Source organism: Plutella xylostella, chromosome 8, assembly GCF_932276165.1.
Source record: "Plutella xylostella chromosome 8, ilPluXylo3.1, whole genome shotgun sequence".
Lineage (NCBI taxonomy): Eukaryota > Metazoa > Arthropoda > Insecta > Lepidoptera > Plutellidae > Plutella > Plutella xylostella.
Window position 1 is genome coordinate 6,041,924 of NC_063988.1, and position 22,661 is coordinate 6,064,584.

Consider the following 22,661-nt stretch of genomic DNA (forward strand, 5'->3'; position numbering starts at 1 on the left):
ATAAGAAAAAAAAATGTATAGCAACACAAAGTAAAAGTTCCACAGGACCATCAAACCCGGGACTTCTGAGTGTTGAAGCAGTGCTCCTACTAAGCACAGAAACAAATACTGATGCTGAGATTTGTGATATAATTGAGGTTGTATACCCCTGTATTCATAGAAAAGTTATAGGACGTTTTAGCTAATGAACTGTTTGGTCACCTCTCAGTCAAATAATAAATTGTTCTTTGACAGAGACGGAAAACAGTTCAATATATACCTATAACTTCCTATAAATACCTTATCTATGAATAAGGGGGATAGTCTATGTATGTATGTATATTTATGACAGAAGTGCTACAACTACCTGTAAAATCCGTTCCGAATATTCTGGGAACTGGCGTTACCTTCCTGATAGCTATCTTTGTATATTGCATGCCATCAATCCGTATCGTACACCAGAGTCCTTTATTTGGAATACCCTTGTGAGGTCCAAAATTGAAGCGAGCATTTTATTTATGGACCACCGCCGCTCCAATACTACTGCAACAGTTAGTTCTAGCAATTTAATGGATTTTAAGGTTAGATAACTACACTCAGTTGCAGAAACGTTCTTTAAGTTTTTAAAGCATACCCTATTCTTCATTAAAGTCATTGCAGAAAAGCAATTTTAACTAGATGTTTAATGAGATAATAAATCAAATCTTTTATTCTTATTTCTTACGAATAAGTGCATAATGTTATTTTACAACTACGCATACACAAATTTACTCTTTACTTTCTTTAAATACCTACTTACTTTTAACGATTCGTTGTAATTATAATAATTAAGTATGTAGGTACTGTATATTAATAGCTACGATAAATAAAGTAACAGATCCAGTTTTCACCGAAAATATTTTTAATTAGCAACATTCACCGGGAAAACTCTCGTGGATTTCATCGGTATGAAATAACTTTGCAATAACCAAATAAACAACGGGGGTTTTGAGATTATAAAAATAGCCTTATTTGACTTAAAATATGCCTGGATGAGATTATTCTATGATTATGTTCTTGTGTGTTAAAGGTTGAGAATTTTTCTCACAGAGCGTCAAGGATCGATAAAGCAAGAATCTAGGTATTCATGTTATACAGAGAATATATATTATTATGATTAGTCAGAGTGATATAAGAAATTTGAAGATAAAACTTGATAATAATAATAATAATTTCATAAAAACTAGTTTTGTTGTTTTAGCCGAACCTTACGAAGCTAAAAGTTGTGTCATTAATAATTTTGTTTTCGTGCGACGGCGACGGCCTCAGGTTAATATTGTAAGGCGCATTATTGGAAATTAGTAATGATTACTAATATAGCGACACGCTATGGCTAAAAGCGGATTAGTTGCACGCGATTTTTGCTTATATTCAGGTTCAATGCTCTAGGAGTAACTTAGTGTAAGATTGATTGTGAAACTTTTGTATTAGGTACAATGTAAACAAATACTTTTTTACTACAAATAAAATAGATTCTAGTATAGTTTTTTTCAGGTTCACTAAACTCCATCCCTAAAACTTAAAAAAGTAATAAGTATACTCAATGTAACAACAACCCCACACAATGCAATATTACTACAATTGCTATCACTGAGAATGCATTTTCTGTCGTCTCACCACTCACGTGGAAACATCAACTCATAACTACCTCCATCCCTTTCATGTCTTATCATTTGCAACCATTTTTCATGTCTTTGTTCGTTTCACAGTAGGTGTCGGCGATGGCCGGATCACCCTTCCTCAGCTGACGCAGTTAGATGTGTTTTTGCTTTCTTCTCTGAATCTATTATTGCCTGGTACTTTATAAAAATTTCATACCTATTCATAGTTATTAAGAATAGATTAGGGGTGTGAAACGTATCATTATGGTGACAATCATAAACTATATCTATCGGGTCACATACTTACTTAAATAATATATACCTACCTTCCTATTTTATGTCGATAAGAGGAAGATTTTTTAAATTTATTTTATTTAAAATTAAGAATTAATTGTGCGTGTTTTATAATATTATACCCAATTATAAAAAAGTTTATTTCTAATGTTCTATTTTATGTCAGTAAGTATACAACATAAAGTTACAAATTTCAAACGATATAGTATTTATTTAGGTTTACCCCAGATATTTCTTACAAAATAAAATACCTTTTTAAACATCCCCGTCACGCCAAGGAAACATTAAATACAGTTAAGGTACCACTAATCCAGTCACTGCTGCTTGGGCACTTGGTAAAAATATTATATGAAATAGTTATACGGTATACGCAGTCATAATTATTTTTACATATTGTTGCTTATAGGATGCAATAAAAGATTGAGTATTGAGTATTGAGTATAGTTTACCTACCTAAAAGTGATAAATATTTATATAAGTATATATTTTATCTTAGAAAATGTATTTCATTCTCCATCAGCAATACAAATTTTCAATACTTACTATGAAGAGTTTCGAGAAAAAGTATAGCGCAACTCTCGGGAAAATACTAGGAAAATTGAAACTATTTGATCACGGTGATAAACACAAGAGCTGGTTTAGGGTAGGTTAAGAAGGCTTAGAAGAAACCTATCACTTCTACCCTTCCAGCTTCTTAATAATGCAGATCGGGTGACAAACTATTGTGAATAACCTATACATATATAGGGCTATCACTCTAGTTAATAGTAAATATAGTGATGTGATCGCGTCGCTACGTTAAAGTATCTTTCTTTGGATTTAAAACCTAAAATACTTTTTCAATAAGTATTCAATATGTAGTGTTTTTTTTTTTACTTAGACAGATTTTATGTGATGTGACATAAAAATTACACACGCAAACAAACAACGCAGCTCCTTATTATGCTATCGGCCTTCCGACTTCAAGGTTAATGACGTCATCCGACAAATTTTAGTTCATGTCGATAATAATGCGTGAATTGTGTGATACATTTATCAGTATTGATGTGATGTGATGTGTTACGGTAGTGTATATGTATTTAATAGTGATTGCTGAATGATAATTTAAGTAAGGTAAGTGTAATAACCGTTTTTTTAGGTTTATTTGGAAGTTAAGTTTTTAATCGCTTTTATGTTCTAGTTAGATTCCATAAATTATCTTATTATAGCTTCATAGTCATGGAGATGTTGAAGATGTTGATAGTTCAAACATACAGTCAGCTGCTTTAGTAGCTATACACTTTTGAATGAATGAATAGACAGTTAGTGAGTTTGACAAGTTACAAAAGTGTATAGCTACTAAAGCAGCTGACTGTACATGCCCATTTAAAACTTTACTGTAGATTTGAATACAGGTTTAAAATTAATTTTCTTTCAGTAACATATTATCATCATGAACCAAAATAATCCTTCATTGTTAGATAGGGTTATCCCAAGGAGACCATCAACATTATACCCTCAGCCGCACTTATCTATCTGACTGGTAGAATGCCTACCAGCGTTGATTTAACATTGCTTATATGGTGCAGACAGGCGTTCTCCATGGAACGCTGATACATTAATATAAATTTGACGTGTATTTTTTACAGATGATCCTCTCAATAGTGTTAGTGCTGGGTGCGTTCTGCTCAATCGCAGAACCAGCGAAGATCCTATATGTACTACCTTTTGGGGGACCGTCGCATTACATCGCGTTAAAAGATCTCGGTCTGGAGTTGGCCAACAGAGGCCACGAGGTTCATGTCATCACACCCTTCAGAGAAAATAACCCTCCGCCAAATTATCATCAAATAATGGTACAAAAGAAAAGTCCATGGGAGTTTTTAAGTAAGCATCTTTTTTATAAATAATAAAAATGTCTGAAAAACTTGGCTTGTACAAGATATCTGACGGCCATGCCACATGAAAGGAACCTTTAAAGCTCAGGACAGTTTATTCAAAAGGGCATAATTTTTGTGAAAAAAGAATGCAAACTACATTCAAATAAATTTGAATTAATCGTGTGGTTAACAAAACTCGTAATAGTCAATCAAATGCATTATTTCTTCTTAATAAGTAAATGTACCTAAGAAGTATGATGTTCAGCAAGCAGTAACTTTATTATTTTTGTTTCAGGTCAAGAAAGGCCAAATATATTTACTTTTACTGAATACTCTTTTAGTAAATACATGGGCTTGCTTTATCAAATCGGCTATATGCTCAACGAACTGGTGTTTGAATCAGATGAATTTCTCAAATTCATGCAAGAAGACCACAAATTCGATGTCGTCATTAATGAACTTTTTTACCAGGAGCCTTTCTATTTGCTAGCTCATAAGTACCAAGCTCCGTTGGTGCTAGTGTCAACGTTTGGAAATTCAATGAAAACCAACTTCTACGGAAAGAATCCACTTCAATTGAACGTTGCTAATCACGAATGGGCGGTATTCGATCCGACAGGTGTCGTAGGGAGATTCTGGAATGTTTACTGTAGTCTGTATGACTTGTTTATGCATAAATTTGTATACATGCCAAAACAAGAGGAGTATGCTAGGAAATACTTCAAGGATCTACCTCAGCCAGTACCGAGTTTGGAGGAGCTCGCCGGCAACGCTTCGCTCGTACTGATGAATTCCCACTTCAGCATCGACAATCCAACGGCTTACTTGCCCAATTTTGTTGAAGTTGGAGGCTTGAATCACGTGAAAAAACCTAAAGCGTTACCCAAGGTAAGCAAATTTTCAGGCTAAAGGCACTTTCCTTTCTATTCAATAAATACAACCCTTTCATAAATGTGGTTAAAGACCAAATACAAACATTTAATTTTCTTTAAAAACCCAGGGTTAATTTGGATATTTGATCGCCATGTTTCCACCACCGCGTTATGACGTCATGCAGTTTTCGAAAATAATTTTAATTTTGTGATCTTTTTTATTTCAGGACTTACAAGAGATACTCGACAAGGCAACTAATGGAGTTGTTTTTATGAGCTTGGGCTCAAACGTACAATCGACAGATCTAAGCAAAGACAAATTAGAGGCATTTATTAAAGTTTTTGGAGAATTGAAGGAGACGGTTCTCATGAAATGGGAAGATGACACGTTAACAAATATTCCTAAGAACGTGATTTTGCGGAAATGGTTCCCTCAGATTGAAGTTGTTGGTAAGGCCAGTCGAAATAAAATAATAAAACTTATTTATTTTACCATAAAATTTAATATTGATAATTTAATAGAGGCAGAATAACAGCACTGTAGGTACTCAGAAGAGCTCTAATTGATAATGTTTAAGTAAAATTCACAAAAATTCAAGCATTTATTTAAAAGCACAAAAACTAAAATTTACTCACTCTAAAGCTATGATTTTCGGGTATGTAATTTTGTTATTTTTATTGCAGCTCATCCTAACGTGAAACTTTTCATCGGACACGGAGGCCTCATCAGTCTTCTAGAAACGATAAACGCAGGAGTCCCGATCTTAGGCATCCCGGTGTTTGCAGACCAATATCTGAACATTCACTCGACCATCCAGAACGGCAATGGAGCGATGCTCGAGCACAAGAACATTAATGAACATAACCTTAGAACAATTTTGAACAAAATGTTGACAGACAAACGGTATAAGGAGAAAGCCCTAGAAATATCAACCAGGTTTAAGGATAGACCTATGAACGGTCTAGACACGGCAATATGGTGGATAGAGTACGTCATACGACACAAAGGAGCAGATTTTATTAAAACGCCGGCGTTGAAATTTAACTTCTTGCAGTATTACATGTTGGATGTTCTACTTCTTGTGTTAGCTGTCGCACTTGCGCCTTTGCTTGTTGTGTGGAAAATTGTTAGCCTTTTCAAAAGTAAACCAGTAAAAAAGAATGTAGAAAAGAAGAAACAAAAACGTAATTAAATACATATCTATATTGAAAGTAAATATTCAGCAATTTTATTAAAACATTCATATATTATATTTTTGTAGATAACTTATATGTATATTTCAATTTGGTTACGTTTTGGATACATTTAGATTTAAGCTTACAAAAATGCTCACAGCAAATAAATTGATTTATTTATGTCTATGCAAATAATAAATGTAACGGAATATTTTTCGGTTTATTTATTATGTAACATTTCAAAGTTTGAATCAATATGAAATTACAGTTGTTTATTAGATTTATATCTGAATAAATATATTTTTCTACCTGGATCTTTCTTTCGTATTTCTCTTCAATAGAGGACTCCGTTACCCGATAATTTATCAATATGTCCATTAGTAGCCGCTCGGTGGCAGCCGGCGCCTCCACCGCCGCCGTCACCATGGGGGTCACTCTATATAACAAAAACCTAAGTTTCGGAGCACTGCTGCGAACCACGACTCTATCTCGTTGTATTAAACGTGCTGATTGTACGACGGCCCTCGTTCGCCCGTTTTTCCTCAGTATAGAGTAACCCTCCTGGTCGCAGGGGACTCATTCTTTCATTTATTGAAATAAGCTAAAAACCAAACACGAAAATACTAATGTATCGGGGTTCAGGGAGCAATGAGGGCCGTCTGTGTTTATAAAATAACGAATTTATTTCGTTGGATATAGGTAGGTATAGGTAGGTACTTAGGCGGGACAGTACTTACATTGGTTTGAAGAGAAATATGCTTTTGGATTAATCATACTCTCTTGGACGTCACTGTACAAGCCTTTGAATTTTACATAATAATAATATTATATTTCTTATTCTTCTCGCAGCAACTGGCCCAGATAGTGGATTTCAGTCCCCAAACTGTTCATTTTTATATACCTACTTAATCGTAAAAATATCAGTCCTGTTATTTTAACATTGATAATGAAGAGGTACCTACTTTGCCCAATAGAATTTTATCAATACCATATAGCCTGGCTACATTACCAAACAAAATAAGTGCTATCGATTGACGAAATGCGATGCACAAAGATAGATTTTCCTCGACACAAAGAATAGAATTGGTTTCCAGAAATATTTCAAATGCGGTTGCATTCCTCGTGATTTATATTTTGTAGCAGAAGTGCTTTCTTGTTATTTTTATGTATGAGTTTGTTATTGCTGTACTATAGGTTGTGTATTTTCGTTTTAAGTGATTTTATTTTTAATATAAAAGTAATAAACTAATTGGTTTTAAACTATTTAATCTTTGGATCAGTCGTCAATGTCTACTAAACAAAGCAGTTTAATAATTTTTTAAGGATTATTAATTTATTTATGTATCTCAGTGTAAAATAGCGATAGATATTTTCCTTAATATACTTAAATATCAATAAAAAAATATTCTGTACACATTGACTTAAATATTAATTGCCTCTACACAAGGAACATTGTATCGCGATGGTTGAGCAAAGATAAGATTAACAAACAAGTAGTAAGTCTAGATACAAGGCATTTTCATTAACCCTTTACTTTTTAAATAACAATCTGTAAGTTTATGGGTGCCATTTTTTTCACTAATTTCAGGCGCTTCATAAATCACAGCGAGGAAATGAGCTCAGAGCACAGGAAAGAGGAAAAAATGCTAATAAAATTGTACCTCAGCCCGTTAATCTTACCCTCCGAGTGACACAACCAGTTTGTTGGAACTCTATGGCTGTGAATAATTAAATACAAGCCGATATACATTCTGAACGATATAAACCCTGAAACATTTATAAAAAAACTGTTTTTATTTTCACTTGTTAAACAAGATTTTATAAGAGACTGGTTTTGATTTGTAATTAAGATATTAGGGCATTTTATGGCGTGTGCTGCATACACGGCCCAACCCAATCCTAATTGTGTTGAATGCTTTCAAGAAAGTACTTTGTATTATAAATATAAGTAACAAGTTATACTTAAATCGTTGTAAAACTGTCACAGTAAACACTCGGGATAGTTTGCAATTATTTACACCCAGTATGTATGACTATAGTCGTATATTTTCAGTAAAACAGTGTTTTGAAAAATTTTGTATTAATATAAATAAAACAAACGGAGCCTTTGGTCGTAAAATCACCACTAAAAACCCTTCCTCAAATTACCTGAATTCCCGATTTACCTTCGTAAATAAGTTTCCAAATACGATATTAATTCTGCCTCCGCAACTAGACGGCCAGCTCATTTGCAAAGCTAAACTAACATTTTTCAAGTGAGCTTAGCCAGTCCGCTTTGCGCTTTTCCACTCGTGACTCTGAATTCCTAGTTTAATTAAATGGAAACAAGGGAATGGTGGGACTCTCTCGTCACTCGGTTCCAATGGTTAGTTTTTATACGACTGTCGCGTTTGCGAATGTATTAAAATGGATTTTCGTTCGGGCCCGTGAATTACGTAAAACAGGTAGAGGGCGGTGTCTACGAATGCACGCAATCAGTTGACTTACGACGGTCAGACTAGACCTAAGTAGAGATCGAAATGTAACACTTAAAAATATAGTTGACTTTCACACCTCTAATGGTAGGTATAATTGCGCTATTTAAAGCTAGGTTAGGGCGCCTTCAAATTAGTCGCTAAGTGTCGCGCGTCTGCAGCGCTGCTGCAGCGCTGCAGCCGCGCTGCTGTCAAAATCCATATAAATTTTGTAATTTAAAAGATGCGCGACTGCAGCGCGACTGCAGCGCTGCAGTCGCGCGTCAATAATTTATATGGAATTTAGACAGCAGCGCGGCTGCAGCGCTGCAGCAGCGCTGCAGTCGCGCGACACTTAGCGACTAATTTGAAGGCGCCCTTACTTATGGATAGCGACATTGACATAATTGTACGAGACGATGTTTGGCTGTGTTGTGAAGTGATTTTTCTACCATTAGGTACCTATTAGGTGTGGTGTTATGTATGTGACATAACTTTATGTCGATAGTGAAAATGACAAAGCAGATTTCATTATTTTTACACTTATATTATCATCATCATCTATTTACTGTAATCTTATCTCTGCTATAACCGTATAATCATGTGTATTTGTTACCATGGTTAATCTTGCTTGATAGTCCTACATATCTTCGTACACCAATCTTATTGAACCAAATCAAATAACAGATTATCGCTATGGGTTATCAGTAGGTAGCGCTTGTACTGTACCTGTTTTACCGCCACGTATATACTGTGGATTTATAGCTGACTTCGCTTCCGTTTTTTCGAAATCTATTACGGTGCTCGGTCGAATTATCTGCTTGCAGGTACTGCCGGAATTTTATTCAGCCGTATCACCGCGGGCCGGGCTATTTTTGAATTGTTACGTCGCAGTGTGTGGTTTGTATTGTCTCTTTATTAAGGGTTAGCTGTAAATTTTGATATTTATTTCAAGTACAAAAATTGTCTAATGTAATCAATCACGTAACCCTAAAATTTTCCATAAAACCAATGTAAGTACATTACAAAAAGTACTAATAAACCTAATTAATGGCAATGTTTTCAGCTTAGACAGTCCGCTGCGTTTTTTAAGTGACCATTTTCTTATTCTTTAACATCTATTATTTATCAACATGTCACCATTCAACAAGTCATTTAGGCACGCCCAAAACGACACGTCCACCTGAAAAACTAAACCGTACGTTAACCTCACCTTAAGAGGAAAATTGCTAGTAAATCCGGTTCTCCGGTTAGCTTGTCGAACCGTCCCGGTGTCAATTAGCTAACAGGTCGCCGGCACGGCAGGTGTCAAGTGTTTGTAATTAACTGCGGCATACGTCCGTGCATCCGGTGTTTGTGTGATGTTTGCGGCCCGGGACGCCGTGCGGCGTGTAGTGTGCAGTGTCCACCAAGAATACGGTAGCTACTAACCATGTAACTTGACCAAATAGCGGCCATCTGTGGGGTCACTCTGTGTGACGAAAAATTCTGTTTCGAAGCGCTTCTGTCCGAGCCTCTATCTGATTGGACGACAGCTCTCGTTCGTTCCTTTTGCTCCAGTATAGAGTTACCCTCCTGAGCAGTGAGCATTTTGCATTATGGCACTGATAAGAAAGGAGTATGGATCAATAATATGGTAGGTAAACACGTGAATTGACCAAAATAACGGTCATCAGTCTCCATTGCACGGTTCCCTTATTGAAGTCGATATGTCGATAATGTGCGTTTTACCAATCACAGCGCTGTATTTATGGCCAATCGATATAAATAGTGATGAAGTATTTATCTACATTAACAAACCCGCAGGGACGTTAGAGCACATTTTATCATGATTAATTAAAAAACAAATAGATAAAGAGGCCAAAACAATATAGAAAAAGAGGAAGATACGGTACCTATAGTCCTCCTAAAATTGAGACGTGCAATAAAAGTATATTGACTCCAAAGCAATTAAGAAATTACAGGAATGGAATATTTTTTCATTTAGTTGGTAATATTATGGCCAATCTTAAATATGTATCACTGTTGATAAGTATATATTATTCTTAATTATGATTTTATACCACAATTTTGGACCCTTATTTGCAGGTTCATGAATTCTAAAATAAAATATTAAATATGCAATTATACTGTCGTCATTTCAAAATACAATGCGAAAATGCTTTATATTTCAAATTCACTGTTATCCGTCGGAACAATATGTCTCCATCGCTCCGCCGGTGTAAATGCACATATGCTGCTAAATCTGGATAGAAAATGAAAAAAAAAATTAAGCTTTAATAATACCTAGAATTCTGTATCACAGCTTTATTTATACGCTAGGGTAAAGTCCTTTACGTTTCAAAATGCATATTTGGATACCATAATATGAAAGTGTATCTTGCCATCTTAAGCTATTGATAAAATTCTAATAAATTCTTAAAATTTCAATGTTTCTAAAAATGTTACTCTGAATTCATAACAAACAAGAAAAGACAAGAAAGAACGTAATGTTCTTTGCCAGAGAGTGGCAAAACAGTTCAATAGCTAAATCGTCGATAACTTTTTTATGAATAACAGGGTTAGTGCTCACGAAATGAAAAAGTTCGCGTGACAGTTGCACCGAATTACTCATTAAACGGAAAATACTATTTTAATGACGGCTTCGACAATATTGAAATACATTTAACAGCGCGTCATAATATTAACAACGTTATTTTTTTTTTTAATTAACATCATTTGGAGTCCACATTTTGTAAATGGAATTTTTGCAATGCTCACGAGTGTATGGTGTACCTAATAGAGGCCTTGTGTACTCACACCGCGGGATAACGTTAGGAGAATGACAACAGCGATGTAACATAACGGGTCCTGCTCGACTCCATTAAATTTTTCTTTCCCTCACTTCCCACCCCATTCGCCCCAGTAATCACAGTCTTCGTATAGCACGTCTGTAGAATTAAAGATAAAACTTGGGGCAATAAAAGGGGAAAATAAGAAAAAGATTCCTTTCTCTCTCTTTCTTATTAAAAAGTCCAAAACACAATTTTGAAGGTTCGCTTCCTTTGCGGCTCGCTGGCAATCGAATTTTGGTTAGACGTGATTGGAATCACTTAATTAAGATAATTGGAAAGTAGTGATAGTCTGATTTGGGCCTGTGATTGTCTTTTGTTCTTCTTAGTTTTTTTTTCTTAAACAAGAGATTCGTTTTACGACTGATTAAATTACTTATGATCACCAGAATAGAAATAAACCGTATCTGTAGTCAAAACAAGTAGCGATTGCAAATGGTTATGTTCAGGATAAAATAAATATAAATACCCAAATTAAAGTAATAGTTCACGTGAATGAATGACAATGAATTAAAGTAGCTATCAGTTTTAATTATATATAATAATATGTCGCAGGCATCTGGTTTAATCTCCGGTTTGATTGAACCGCTAGCCCGTTCATTGGATGACGCTGCTTAGTTGTATGACTAGGCCGAACGTTGATTGCACAAGCGTCACAAAACGTCCAACTAGTTAGCTGACTTAAAATCAGTCAGGTGGTGAACAAAACAAATATGGCGTCTAACAGTTAACAGCTTACACAAAAAGCACCTATATTGTTAGTTTTTGCAAATAAATTAGCTTTAAAGTGCGTTATTTGTGTTAAAATAGTGTGAAAACATGGACTTACCTATTATTACGCCGCGGGCGGATAGTTTCAAAGAAAAATTGTGGTGTAACTGGATAATTATAAACAACAATATGAAGGTACGTTTATTGTTATTGTTTAGTTAATTTGTGAGATAAGAGCTTTGTAACATAGTCTTTTTGTTGACTCTTGTCTGGTCATGTTCACCCTAACCAGACATTACAAAGTTGCTATACTATATCCCATTCAACGACTCCGCTGAATGACGTTCAGTCAAGACGTCGAACGTTACAATCAACGACTTGACGAGTTGTCCTTTAGTCATACAACTGAATAGCGCCATCCAATGAACGGGCTAGTGGTTCAATTAAACAGGAGATTAAACCAGATGCCTGCGACATATATATGGTCCGATCTCTTGTGCCTTAATTATTTGAATAACTATAACGCCTACATTTGAAACTAGCAGTCACACTGTGGGCCATTATCGTGAGAAACAGTATCAGGCACTCATGCCCCTTGAGATTAAATTTCCATGACAAATTAGCATAATAATATGTATATCTCACGCGCTCCCAAGTGAACGAAGAAATTGTACTGTGAAAGACATAAAGGTACACACAATAAAATAATTATATTAACATTATTTTTTGAAGTATGTAAAATTTGAATTGGTGTCTGTTATTGCTTTAAAAAAATCATCAATCTGAAATAAGTATTACTTCCTCGAGTGTAAATCGTAAGATTCTCAGAGTTAAAGCTGTACAGATGTACAGGAACAAATCAAACCTACCTTTGTATGGAATTTTCCTTGTCGGTCTACGTAGGAGCACATTTTAACAAACAAGTTCAAAAAATTTAATCATTGTGACAAGTTAAAAATTTGTATCTAATAACGCATAATACCCACGGAATTGCACATACAATAACATCAATTAGGTATATAGGTACTATATAACTTTTATAATTTTAATAGAAAATATTACGACATGCTTTTATCTCACTGTACTTTTCTTAGGATGTACTCTTACTGGCGCGAGAGATAATCATAAGGAATTGCCTATTTAGCAACTCTACTGCGGATTTTGGTGCTAAATCTGAGTTGTTTTGTTACTTTAGACTTTTCAGACATAATTATGTTTATACTTCAATTAGTTCGTAGATCTTAACATAGCATCATTATTAATTTATTATAATGCAAAAAAAAACTCAATTTTAAACAAAAGTTATATTTTATTATATTTTTTCAGTTAGGCCTAGTACCTATCTCTTTTAAGATCTTTCCACCATCCCAAACAACAATTAATATATATATCAACCCGTACTTTGATGTGATAATTTTAAGCAATAAGCTAAGTTGGCTTATTATGTTTGTGGTTATATTTGATACGAACATAAATTACTTAGCAATACCTCCACCCTACGTAACCTACAAACTGCTATCAGACTGGGATTTAGCCAAATCATAATGCTATTAAGCCCAGGGGACAGGCTGTAGTTAGCTAGACCCACTTTGTCCATATTTCTTGGAGTGCTTTTGGAATAGTATTGCCAGGAATAATACTTTACCACAAACAGGATACCCACATCTAAGTATATGATAATTAATAATAACACTTTAGCGGTAACCCTAGCGGTAGTGACTTTGAAATCTATGAGTTTCCTTTCGGTTAGAGAATAGATCAGGCGGAAACCTACCCATAGATTCTATCGTCGCGTAGGTGTATTGCACTCATTCAAAAACGTATCCCGAACTGTGACGTTTCACAGCCACGTAGGTACGTATTTGACCTGAAGCGAAAATCGTGGGGTTCGCTTGCGAGTCATAACCTCTGATTAAAGAGTTTATGAAGTTAAATGAGTACGGTAAATGATTACCTTCGAAAAAAAACTTGAGATATCCATGTCCACGCATGTTATATTATTATACTTGGCATGTTTTATGGATAAAGCTGGCAACCCTGAACGACTCCCTATGCGATTAGCTGCCTTCGGTTATTGGTTGGGAATTGGCTAAATTTATTATATATCTTTTGGAATTAGGCAATATCGATACCGAATATTGAGGCTTGGCTATGCAGCTGATAACTTAAGATCGTCGCAGTCATAGAACAGTGACGGATCTGTACCCGTATCACGAATATTCGAGCTAATGAATAGAATCGAATGCGAGTGCGACTATTGTCAACTTGACAGCACTTTCGAACACTTTTTACCTTTCGAATGAGTTTCGAAAAGAATGACCACAGAGTACATAATATTATTCAGACAATGACCTATGGAATGATAGCTGTCAAACTTTCGCAAATCTATACACCGCCATTTTGTTGTTGACAGGTTGACAGCACTTTCGAATAGACTATCGAATAGAATGTGCTGCGTTTTTTCCGGATAGCTCTACTGATTTTTTTCGATTTTCGGATTATTGCAGATTCGTCTTTAAAATTTCATAATTTGGCGGTATTGATTTTTTCGCGTAGAACATGGGCGCTTGTGACGTCCCGTCGATGTTCTGCGGTGAACCTCACCCCCCGCGACCCGCTCCCGCGCGACGGTTTGTTTGTTCTGTCAGTGTTCTATGTAGGAGCACATGGAACACGTAATGAGTACTTAAAATGTTTGTTTGCTATAATTATTATTTAAAAAGTTCTGTTTTCCAAGTAAATATTATTTTTATACTTCTCTCATAGAACAAAGAAGGACTCTTAAATCCGTCGTTATTCTTGGGACTTTGTTTAAAAAAATAAAAGCCCTAGTTTTCGCTAAAATCATTGAGAAGTTAGTTTTAATTAGGTATGGAGTTTTAAAAAAGCAATATTGTTTGTTTGTTAAATTTAGTGACAGTATTTCAAATGCGACTATGTTCTGTGACCTAACTATTGGTGTTTTGTATAAACCGTCATTGTTCTATGGATAAGTGGTAGACGTGTGTAGATAACCGTCGTTATTCTTCGGGATTATTTTAGGATACGTCGTTGTTCTTTCATAATATTACGTATTTTCAATGGAAAATAAATAAATTTATGATTTTTAAGTATGTTTTATTCGACCGAATGGCGTAGTGGTTAGTGACCTGACTACTGAGCCGATGGTCCCGGGTTCGATTCCCGGCTGGGGCAGATATTTGTTTAAAGACAGATATTTGTACTCGGGTCTTGGGTGTTGATATTTATATTTAGTATCTATCTATCTATGTATTTGTGTAGATATATCAGCTGTCCGACACCCATAACACAGGTTCTGCCTAGCTTGGGGTCGGATGGCCGTGTGTGAGATGTCCCCACATATTTATTTTTATTTTATTTTATTTATTTTTTTGCTAATTTATTATGTTTTTAAAACTATGTGCTAAAAAACAATGTAAAATTATGTAAGTTTTTTTTTTTCATCACCTCTACCGCCAGAGGCAGTGACGATGGGAGCACGGTACCATGCGGGTAGGTTTGGAATTATGTTTTTCCAGCCATTCGCATGAGTTACCAAACATACAAACCAAGTCAGTCGCAGAATCCACATCAAACATGAAATTTCTGTATTAACAGCTACCGTTACATCAACTGCAAAGGGAAAGGCCTAGCATCAACCGAATGCTGGTGATTGTCAAACAGCTGAGAATAATGACCATCGCGAAGCAGTTTTAGAGGATCCCTACATGGCTCCTGTTAAGATGACAGCAATTTCCTTCATTGACTGCTTACAATCAGTAAACTCTCTGTTTCTAGGGGTGAATGGCATCGCCGGGGAGTCAACGTGATCGGGCAGCAGTGAATTTACTGTTTGCGGGCAGTAAATAATTAAGAAAATTGGTATCATCTTATCCGTAGCTATGTATGGATCATCTCGAACTTCTTGGCGATGATCATTTTCCTCAGCTGTTTCACAATCACCAGCATTCGATTGATACTGGGGCTTTCCCTCTTAAAAATAGGTGAGCCCACTTTATGCATGTATTAATTTCAGGAAAAATTCCCCGTAAATTCTGTAATTCTCGCATTATACTTACTTCTCCATAAAAAGGGTGAGAAATCCGACCTCGGAAACTATAGACCCGTTAGCTTGACATCACACATGTATAAATAATTCACAATCGCATCCGTTCTCTGCTGAACTAACATCAACCACCAGAACAAGCCAGTTTCCGACCTAGTTATTCTACCGCGAACCATCTACACACGCTCATTCAGATTATTGAAAAGTTCATTGAGCTTAACACACCAGTTAACCTTGCATTTATTGATTATACCAAAGGTTTCGACAGTAACTACCACCAAGCAATACTTTCCACCCTTAAAACCACAAAATTCATCCAAACTACATAGTCAAACTCGTTGGTACTATCTACATAAACAGCTCAGCCAACGTGAAATTGGAAAAACCTGGTACTGGTCCAACGTTTCCGATTGAAAAGGGTGTCATGCAAGGCGACCCACGCTGTACACGCTTTACAATTTTCCTCAAAGAGGTCTTCAAGAAGTTGACACAGTCCTCGGAGGACAAGGACATCATTGTCGGAAGTAAAAAATAGTCAAACTCGGTTTTGCGGACGATATTGCCCTATTCTCCCACTCAACGCCCGAGCTACAACAAATGTTGCGAGAGCTATCCACGGCAAGCCTTGAAGTTGGACTAAAGATGAATCGTTCGACGACAACAGACATGACCAACAGCACGAAACGTAGGGTTGAGGTAGATAGGCAGGAAATACAATATGTCAATGAGTAATTTATTTGGGCGAGATAGCGTCCTTCGTCGTGGGTGCTAAGACCGCCAAACTGAAGTGAGACTGGGCGGCGCACGTCTGTCGTATGCAGCCGGATAGGTAGGGTAAAAATGCCACCAAATGGGTAGTCGATAACGGCCGCCGGCACAGGGGCAGACCCAGAAGAAGATGACGGGATAACCTAGACGTGTTAAGTAGGAACTGGAATGAGGAGGCCATGGTCAGGGATAGCTGGAAGACCCAGGAAGAGACCTTTGCCCAGCAATGGGTCACAATTGAGTTGGGAAACTCCGTCACATATTCTCCTCGGCCATCCCTGATCACAGAAGAAGACTTTTATCACCAGAGCCTGAAGACAAAAGTCTTCTTCAACCAGTGCATCTTGCTAGTGATGACGTATGGGGCAGATAGGTGGGCACTGACGGTAGTACTGGTCCACCGATGTAAAGTCGCTCAGCGTGCTATGCTTGGGGTTTCTCTGATGGATCGTATCAGAAATGACGATATCCGTCAGAGGACTAAGGTTACCGACTTAGCTGTCAAAATATGCAAGCTGAAGTGGCAGTGGGCTGGCTATATCTGCCGAAGAACCGATAACCGTTGGGGTCGACGAATTCTCGAGTCACAAACAGGGACAACCGTAGGCTGGTAGCCAGTAGTGGCTGGATGAGGAAGGCCGAGGACCGAGTGTTGTGGCGCTCCTTGGGAGAGGCCTATGTTTTAGCATTGGATGATTATTGACTGATGCTGGGACACAATGGGGTCTTCAAAAAATATTTTATAAAATAATTGTAATTTTTAAAAAAAATTAGGACCTAAACAAAAAATAATATAGCGCAATCAGCACCTTTCTAAATAGGTTCTTTAAAGATCCGTCTTTCAAATTTCCATGAATTCCCTAAAACAACGACGAAAAGTGTAATACGCCATTAGATACGCAATAAAAGTCCGTAAAAAAACGACGTATCATATAATGCGACATAGTAGGATGCATAGAACAATGACCTATCTGATTTTTCAGGAAACTTAGACTTATTACAGATTAATTATACAGGCTATATTGCAAAAGTCCATTCGTATAATAATCTGACCAAATTTCAAATGAATTGCTTCAGCCGTTTTCATTTTATCGAACAAAACGTTGTTTAAAAACTTTAACTGGCTCTCCTGTAAAGTTGCTGTTTTGCAGATCCGTCGTTGTTCTACGACTGCGACGAGATATGCATTTGTGATATATAAACCCGCAATTCAGACGTCCTAAAAGCAAAATTTTAATAACATCTTAACGTACCCAATGTACAACCTGTAAATTGTGTTTTGTCAAGTTTTAGAACGTCTTCAGAGGTATTAAAGGTAAGCAGAGCCAGTTAAAAGATATCCTGAGGGTAGAAATGAATAATGAAGTTTGTTCTTTAGAGGCTGTCTTGTTGACTCGGTAAACCTGGAGTCTGCTAACGGCACAAAAAGTTGTTGTCTTTGCAACTTATAATTACTTCTTGGATAAACCGTTTAATCCAACTACAACAGGTGTGTTTTCTAGTCCATTTAAGAATGTCTATTTACACTGACATTATACAGGTGTTGCAAAAACATCCAAAACTAGTAGAACAAAAGTTGTTCAGAATGACCCCCTGAGTCACCCCCTCTCGGCTTAGTATACCCTTTTTGCAACACCCTGTAATGGCTACACAGTAATTTGCAGATAATCCCAAGCTAGTTTTCTTTCACTATGCGAACGTAGAGGACCTATAAAAAACAATGTCATAAATGAAAAAAAGCGATGCAAGTTTGCAATATTTCTCCATTGTAAACTCATTAAAGAGTTTTGTATCTGCGAATGTTGGGTATTTTGGCGAGCTACACCACTCGGAATTGGTCATAAATCCTTATTATGCCTCACACGCGGCTATTCAATACAGCTTTTAGTGATAAAGTGTTGCAGCTGTACTACGTAATGACTGAAAGTGCTACTTTACTTCTGTTGCAGTGTCCACCTGGCTGAAATATAATGATGGTTAAAAGTGTACTTCAGTACCTACCTACAGAACGAGTTTGTTTGTTTATTTATTTCCAGTTCATTGATGGGTATACTCACCTGCCAAGGGGTACGTCATTGATAGCATTCCACCCTGTATTTTCGAAATGGTATAAAATATGGAAATGGTCTTCCTGTTATAGCAGAAGTACATATTGTCTCCAATTCAATCCAAACTCACAGTACAGTTAAATATCAATTTTATGATCATCAGAACCAATACAGACATTTCTCCATTTAGAAACCATTTACTTGGTATCCCTTTACCCTTTCCAATCAGAACTAGGCCGGTGGATCATTCATCAGATTGATTTTTAGGACAATATCCCTTTCAAGATTTGATAAATAATATCGTTCGCGGATTTTCTTTTGAACTTCCGTTCCGGTGAACAGAAATAATCAGACTGTAACATCACGGGGATGTTCTTTAGGGACTATTGAGCTTGGGACACCGATTTTCGTATCTGTGTAAGTACATTTGATAACGGATAAAAGTGCCTATCTGTGAATAAAATTCGTCAAATTACTCAGTTTTTGTTGCGTTACTCTGTCCCACTCTGTCCATATTTTGGTCGTATTGAACTGCATGGTACCATATCTTTCTGCATACTTGTATTGTGTGTGTTTTAATATTTAAAAATATCAAGACCTTTGATAATTATACAGGAGAAGTTTGTACTAAAATTTGCAAAAAAGGGTATGCTGAGCCGAAAGGGGGTGACTCAAGGGGTCATCCTGAACAACTTTTGTTCTACGAGTTTTGAAAATTCACGAAACCTGTATAAAGGAAATATAAAAATTCTGCATAGCCATACATTACACCACTGGCATACCTCCTTGACCGCTCTTATTGAATTAGTTCCATATGGATCGGCTTCTTTGTTGAACTGAGTGGATTGTATCATTCACACTGATATAAAATATACGGGGCATCAAAGATATTTATTTTTATATATTTTTTCACAAATGACCGCCACAAAGTAACGGAAATAGACGATGATTTTGGGACTATGATGTTGGGATCTAATCATTTTCTCACTGTAAACGGGATGCCTTATACCTACTCGTACCTTAGAACTTGATCGTTAAATTGTGGTAGACTGTCAAAACAAACGTCAAACATGCGATTATGTATTTTGTATTTAGTCCGAAGAGTTAACGCATAAAACGAATATTTCATACGTTTCAAATGGTTTAAATACATATATTTGCCACAGATATCATATTCTATTTATAAGTAATTATATGAGGGACATGATAATTATATTAATTATTATTGAACAATATTATCATCTGATAAATACATCGATAATGTTAACATTACAAAATACCATTAGAAATGCTGAAAATACAATACAATGCAATACAATCCTCTTTATTTGCACCAAAAAAACCAGAAACAATACAAAATAGAACTTTAAAATAAGAACAGTACTAAAAGGCGGCCTTATTGTTTATAGCAATCTCTATCAGACAACCTTTGGATGTAAGAGAGTTATATATATTTTTTATTATTTATTAAATCATAATCCCTCTGGGAGACAGGCGTGAGCATATGTATGTATGTATGTATGTATTAAATCACCATTACGGGAAAAATATCATAAACGATAGCGATTTGTTGATATCCGTAGGTAGTTGTGGGTATTGTTGACACTCTCACGGGCTTGCCCGGAACATGAATATTTTATTGTTATGACTTGAACGTGGTCATGGTTATTTTTTGGTAAAAAATACTGTTGAATGTTTAAATGAAATATATTTGAGAGCTTACTACGATGCAATGCATGCACCTACCTGTATTTCTTGGAAGTGGTCTAGTAATTAACCGACTTCGAAAAAAGGAGGAGGTTCTCAATTCGTCTGTATGTATGTTTTTTTTTACTAATAAGTTTTGTGGCCTGCGTTGTAACTACCTTTTCACGTTTTTTTTCAGTTTCATGTAAACTGGTTTTACATGCAAAATTTGTCTATAAGGAGGCATTTTATAAGTTAAAAAATATATTAGCATATCCCGTAGGTAATATTTGTAGTTGCTTTCTTGGTGTACGCATAGTTTTAGGTCTCGATCCTTCCAGTATATAGCTGTAAACGTGCTCACATGAAAACCTGTAAGTTTTCTAACCAATTTAGAACACACAATGACGTGAACGAAACCAACCGGCTGATTTGTGAGACACAAAAAGGTAAAAACGCTGGTAAAATCGAAGATTTTCGTACACAATCCCGGAAATTTCCATATCTAAATGGAAAACCGAACCCTGAACAATCAATTTATCCTTCAATATCCCGAAGCGGTTTATACCACCTGTACAATAAATATTTATTTTACACCCCTCCCTCGCTCCACGTTTCAACTATTCGACGACGGATTGAACCTTGAACCTGTCTTGGTTATTTTATGAATACAATTTAAAAAGTTAAAAGGGCCACCTCCGACTGGACAAGGTGGAAATCACTAGGGGACGTAGGCCACGTTCAGCAGTGGACGTCCTATGGCTGAGATGATGATGATGAGGCATGATGATGCTCTGGGCAGTCATCGATTGATGCTATTTTTACTGACTGCCTAATTTAAATAAGACTGATATGTTTTTTAACAAGTACATAAGCACTTTGTATATTCTATTGTCAAAGTTGGAGACGACTCCCAACCGGCCGTCTGCACATAGACGTGATCCGAGAGCAAATATGAATAGGCCCTTTTCAAGCTCAACGACTCAATCCCATTGTCACTGTTACAAGTTATAATACAATACAATACTGTTTATTTGCTCAAAAAGAAACACTACTTTTATTTAAAAAAATCTACGGCAGCCTTATTGCATTAAGTAATCTCTACCAGATGACCTTTGGATGTTGACCTGTTGTGTTTGCTGTCAATTGAATCCCATCAAAAACAATACTTGTCAAAAAAAAACCAAGTCTCGTAACTCAGTTGTTCTACGGTAAAAAGTTGTGAGATCCATGGAAACCTGCATATCTAGATTTAGCACATCTAGATATGTGAACCCACCAACCCGCATTGGACCAGCGTGGTGGGAAATAGTCCAAGCTTAGGAAGGCAGTTTAGACCTTGGGGATATGCACAAAGGTTCCACTCGAGAGAGCCAGGTGCAGGTACTTACACCCCCACTGAGAATAGAATAGAATGTAATACCAAGTCTTATCCACGCACGCATCTCAATCTTAAAAATCTTTAATGTTTTATATAAATATATTGACTTGGCCATCGCATGGAAACACGTGTTAATTAAATTATTTAGTGCGATGACCAAGTCAATATATTTATATAAAAAATTAAAGATTTTTAAGATTGAGATGCGTGCGTGGATAAGACTTGGTATTACATGCATCTCGCAACTTTTTACCGTAGAACAACTGAGTTAAGAGACTTGTTTTTTTTTGACAAGTATTGTTTTTGATGGGATCTCATTTCTTTTTGTATTTTGTAGACAATTCTACTTTTTTTTCTTTTCGGTACCTTCTAGGTACGTAGGTTAACGCACCTACGTACCTAGAAGGTACCGACCTGACGATTAGTTTGGTAGGTACCTACCTAATGTAAGTAATGAATAGACGTAACTTTAATACTTCGTACTGCATCAAATTTCACTAATTAAATTTCAACCTTAGTTTCCAATACACAAAGTTCATTGTATATCTGAAAATAAATGTTTAATAAAAATAATAATTGTACATTAAGAAAATTTTACTATAAGTGGTACCACTGGTAGCCTGATGTGCTTTGTCCGTAGGTAGGTAATCCATCCTTTGCGGATTTAATTTGCATGACGGGAATTTTTTAGCTCGATTTGGCAGGGGCACTACCGTGCGCCTATATTTACTTGGTGGGGGCACTGCTTTGCCCCCAGATATGTTTATGAAATTATTAAAGCAGTTATGTACCTATCTTGAAAACTGGACCAAAATTGAAAAAAATTACTCGAGTTGGTGGGGGCACTGCCGTGCCCCCAAATATTTTAGTTTTCCCTTGATTCATACACCAAACACT

At 36.1% G+C, this 22,661-nt stretch overlaps 1 protein-coding gene across 1 annotated transcript; it reads left to right on the forward strand.

Moving 5' to 3' along the window:
* Window positions 1-2,877: 2,877 nt before the first annotated feature.
* LOC105383040 (UDP-glycosyltransferase UGT5) lies at window positions 2,878-6,132 on the forward strand. The gene is made up of 5 exons (XM_038115245.2): window positions 2,878-3,026; window positions 3,542-3,779; window positions 4,068-4,660; window positions 4,872-5,094; window positions 5,329-6,132. Exons 2-5 carry the CDS (start codon window positions 3,542-3,544, stop codon window positions 5,835-5,837), a joined length of 1,563 nt encoding a protein of 520 aa, XP_037971173.2. The 5' UTR covers window positions 2,878-3,026; the 3' UTR covers window positions 5,838-6,132.
* Window positions 6,133-22,661: the final 16,529 nt, after the last annotated feature.